The sequence below is a fragment of the Papilio polytes genome, unplaced genomic scaffold (genome assembly GCF_000836215.1).
Source record: "Papilio polytes unplaced genomic scaffold, Ppol_1.0 DF823980.1, whole genome shotgun sequence".
In the NCBI taxonomy this organism is placed as follows: Eukaryota; Metazoa; Arthropoda; class Insecta; order Lepidoptera; family Papilionidae; genus Papilio; species Papilio polytes.
In genome coordinates, this window is record NW_013525224.1 from 721,343 (window position 1) to 725,266 (window position 3,924).

Genomic DNA, 3,924 nt, shown 5'->3' on the forward strand with positions numbered 1-3,924 from the left:
GGATCGACCAAACCAGGGCCGAGAACTGCCACCGATGGGCACAACAGATGACGGAATAAAGAGTTCCATCCCCTGAAGCACCACATCGGTGACCGAATCGGCAACGGCATCGGGATCATCCAGCTTGAAGCAAACTTGCCCCCATGGGTAGAATGCAAAGAAAGACCGCATCCTATCCCAGTCTGCTGACCTGTAGTGCCACACTCGGCGATGGCCATTCGGTTTGAACCGTGGGCGGCGCGAGAGAGGCACTGTTGTCCGGATCAGGCAGTGGTCCGACGAGCCCAGGGGGGCGTCGACGGAAACCAAATAGCTGTCCGGATGTGAGGTCAGCAGAAGGTCCAACAGGGAAGGTCTATGATCTTCCACATCTGGGATTCGCGTTGGCGAGGTAACCAGTTGCGTCAGATCATAGGACAAGGCAAAGTTGTGCACAGATCTCCCCGCGTAGTCGGTGGTGCTAGAGCCGAGCCATTCGGCATGGTGGGCGTTGAAATCGCCAAGCACCACGATTTCAGCTGAGGGAATCTGTGCCAGAACGGAATCTGTAGCCGTCTGGACTTGCTCCATGAGTCGGTCAATTTCGGCATTACCGCTATGGGACCTATAGAGGCACGCGTAAACTCGCGGATGGACATCGCCATCTACGCGTAGCCACAATAGCGATAGGTCCCTACCTTCAAGAAGGCTGAGGCGACGAGAACAGATATCCTCTCTGACGTACACGCATACCCCAGCCCGGAGCAAAAAGGAGTGTTCCAATTTGTATCCGGGGCAGGATAGATACGAAGTGTCCGCCGGAGAGGATAAAATTATTATTTTCCTTTTCACTAATTTGAGGACAATTCTAGTATTGTTTATAGAGTAAATAATTTAGCGATGACATAAATAATAGCGAAATCCAATTCGATTACGTACGGCTGTAGTAGCAATAAACATTTATTTACTCTCATTATTTGTTATGGTCATTGTTAATTTGAGAAAACAGTGTTTTTTTTTTATTTCATAAGTTATAACTATAAATTTATCGATTCCAACTTCTATAAGAATAAAAATCGAAAATCGATAAGATTCATGACTGATTTTACACAACCATCCCTACTAAATTTAAAAAGAATTGTCAAACTAATCTAAATTATATAGACACTATAATGGTCATTCGGTTTCAGCGCAAACAAGTACTAATCGTCTAACAATAAAGCTTTAAAATTTAAGTGTTGTCATCCTGCTCTAGGACCTACTTCTATAATCTTTGGTTCCAAGTCCCAACCCTATTTGACATCTATGATTATGACGTTTACATCTGACGTATGACATTTTACCTTCTGTTTGTGTATAAAAAATTGGAACGGAGCGAAAGTTGAGAGATAAAAGATTAGTTTCTTAAAAATCTGTTACTCATTTGAATTCTTTTTCTAAATCAATATGCCTTCTATGAAGGTCGAAGGAGATAGTGATGGTGATGGCGATATGTCCGGCGGGGACACTGAAAGATCTGGTGGATCTTCTAGAGGCCCAGATCGTGATTCCAGTGCAGAAGAAGCTGATGAACCTGATTCCGATGACTCCTCGGAGATGGACGAGAGTGAGTGCGAGAGGCGACGAAACGAATGCCTCGACAATTTGTGTAAGTTCATTTGACGTTTTAAGGTTATGTTTACAAACATTCGAGTGTAAGCTTCCGTTTTTCTGAAGCAGGAACAGGCTTGTGATGTAATTTCAAAAACTCTGCAATCAGCTAAAATAGCGCAGGCTACGACAAGCGTAAAAAAATAACGAAGTTAAGACATATAGACGTTTATAAACTGCAATACTTACTAATACTACTAATTATGTTGAATGTTTTAAGTTTTTCCAATTATTTAACTCGTAGAAGCTTTTCGACCACTATACACAAGTCCATTTATGGTCATTTATCATTGTATATGTTTATTCTTGTAGCATTAAGTCAGTAAATTTGTATTTTATACTCTAAATAAGTTTGTCAAATCAATTGTAGCATTAACTGAACAAATACTAAGCCTCCAATATTTATTTTAATTGTATTTGTTTATTAACATTATACAGAACCTTCATTTCTTTCTCATTTGTAATATTACTGTGGTAAAATTAAATCATTTTAACATACTTTATTTGTGATGTTCGGGTTTCCAGCAAACCTGGAGCATCAGTTCTCATTACTGAGAGAGCAGCTATACAACGAGAGAGTGAAGCATGTAGAATACCAGCTAGCGGAGGTCCGTGGTGGCCGGTCACAGGAATATTTAGGCCCTTTAAGACGACTGCAAGAGAATATGAGAGTTAGGTATGTAAATGTAAAGGTGGTAACCATAAATATCATAAATGTGTTTAGATTTATATATGTTTGTTAGTAACCTTTGGTATGGCTTTGATCTTGATGAAACTTGTCACAATTGTAAAACATATCCTAGAACAAGATATAGGCTGTCTTGCGTTTAATTCCACATGGTAGGAGTCGCGGGCAACAGCTACTGTTATATAATTTTTATGGAGTAGCTCTCGTCCACAACACTCTGTGTGGATATGAAAACAATTCAATGCAATCCATTCAGCAGTTCGGACTATAAACTAACAAACATCCATCTATCAAAATCGCATTTATAGTACATTAGAACCTCGATAAGTTAACGTCCACGGGAATATTTTATGTTATAGAGGTTTTGGGCTCTGATAGGAGGGGAATATATTGTTTTTTGAAGTTATAGAGGTTTTTAAGTTACCGAGGTTTGAGTTATCGAGCTTCTACTGTGTTAATAAGATAAATGTTCTATTTTTTTTATTGTAATTTTTAAGAATATCCTTTTTGGTTTATATTATAGTTTAGTCTAAGGTGTTGGTGATCTAACAGTTATGTTGTGAACAGGATTGAGGTGGCTGGTATACTGAAGCAGATGCGGATTGAGAATATGAAGCATATATATGATGCAGAGGAGCAAGCAGCGCATCAGCATTTTAAGGTATGTAATCCAATCTTTAAGCAAAATAAATGCTTTGTAATGTAATATTGAAATTTGATTAGAGAATTTTTAAAAATAAAAAGACTGTCGCGATATTTTTTTATTTAATAATTTAATTGATATTTACAGTCTTTTTATGTATACAAAGTTTATAATCATACTTCATACTAATATTATAAATGCGAAAGTTTAGATGGATGTTTGTAGCCTAAACGGCTGCACAGATTTCGATGAAATTCGGCATATATTCACAGTGGTAGAGTCCGCTTTAACATCTTAGCACGAATAGGCCGGCGCGCCCGGTGTAATACCACGACTACACAGAAAACAGGCGGGAAGTGGAAGCAATTTCGCGTTTCTTCTGATGAGTGTGGTGCCTGAGGCCTAATTTTAGTCCCTATCCCTTTCCACCCTTTTATTGGGAGGAAGGGGCGGGAGGGAGAGGTGGATTTGACGGTGAAGGAGACGCATAGGATGGGGAAATGTCCTCTTTACGTGCGTCTCCTCCTCCGTCAATGAAATGTAGGCAACGCATCTGCAATTGCGGATGTTTATGGGCAGCGGTCGCTTTCCATTTTGGTGTATGTATGTTGTATTACAAATTTCTTTCTAATTCGGTGTATCTTGTATTATAAAAAAAAAGATGATAGTGTGGAAGAACACATGGACTACTCACTTTTGTTTTTTTTGATGTTGACTTTTTTGGATATCGAAGAAATAATGAAATGTATGTGCTTTTAAAACATTTTTGTATAATAAATGAGTTGAAATGCATATCATAGATTTTATGTATCATTTTTACTTCTAAATAACAGTTTTAAAAGCGAACAATGTTATTTTTAACGCATTTTAATCTTAAATTGTTTAAACTATCGTGAGACATTACTTTAAGCGAAAATTAATTAAAAACGGCTCAACTCACGCTTTTTTCTTCCGGTGACGGCAC

The 3,924-nt window shown here is 38.6% G+C and overlaps 1 protein-coding gene across 2 annotated transcripts in view; it reads left to right on the top strand.

The window, feature by feature from the left end:
* The first annotated feature begins 1,301 nt into the window (after positions 1 to 1,301).
* The window catches only part of LOC106101470 (breast cancer metastasis-suppressor 1-like protein), a 61,596-nt gene continuing 58,973 nt past the window's right edge, over positions 1,302 to 3,924 (top strand). The window contains exons 1-3 of one of the 2 annotated variants that reach the window (XM_013280710.1): positions 1,302 to 1,627; positions 2,155 to 2,305; positions 2,885 to 2,978. In XM_013280710.1, coding sequence (XP_013136164.1) covers positions 1,426 to 1,627; positions 2,155 to 2,305; positions 2,885 to 2,978 — 447 coding nt within the window. In that variant the 5' untranslated portion in view covers positions 1,302 to 1,425. Of the gene's footprint in view, positions 1,628 to 1,729; positions 1,948 to 2,154; positions 2,306 to 2,884; positions 2,979 to 3,924 lie in introns of those variants that run through there. The other variant, XM_013280711.1, reaches the window with a different exon arrangement.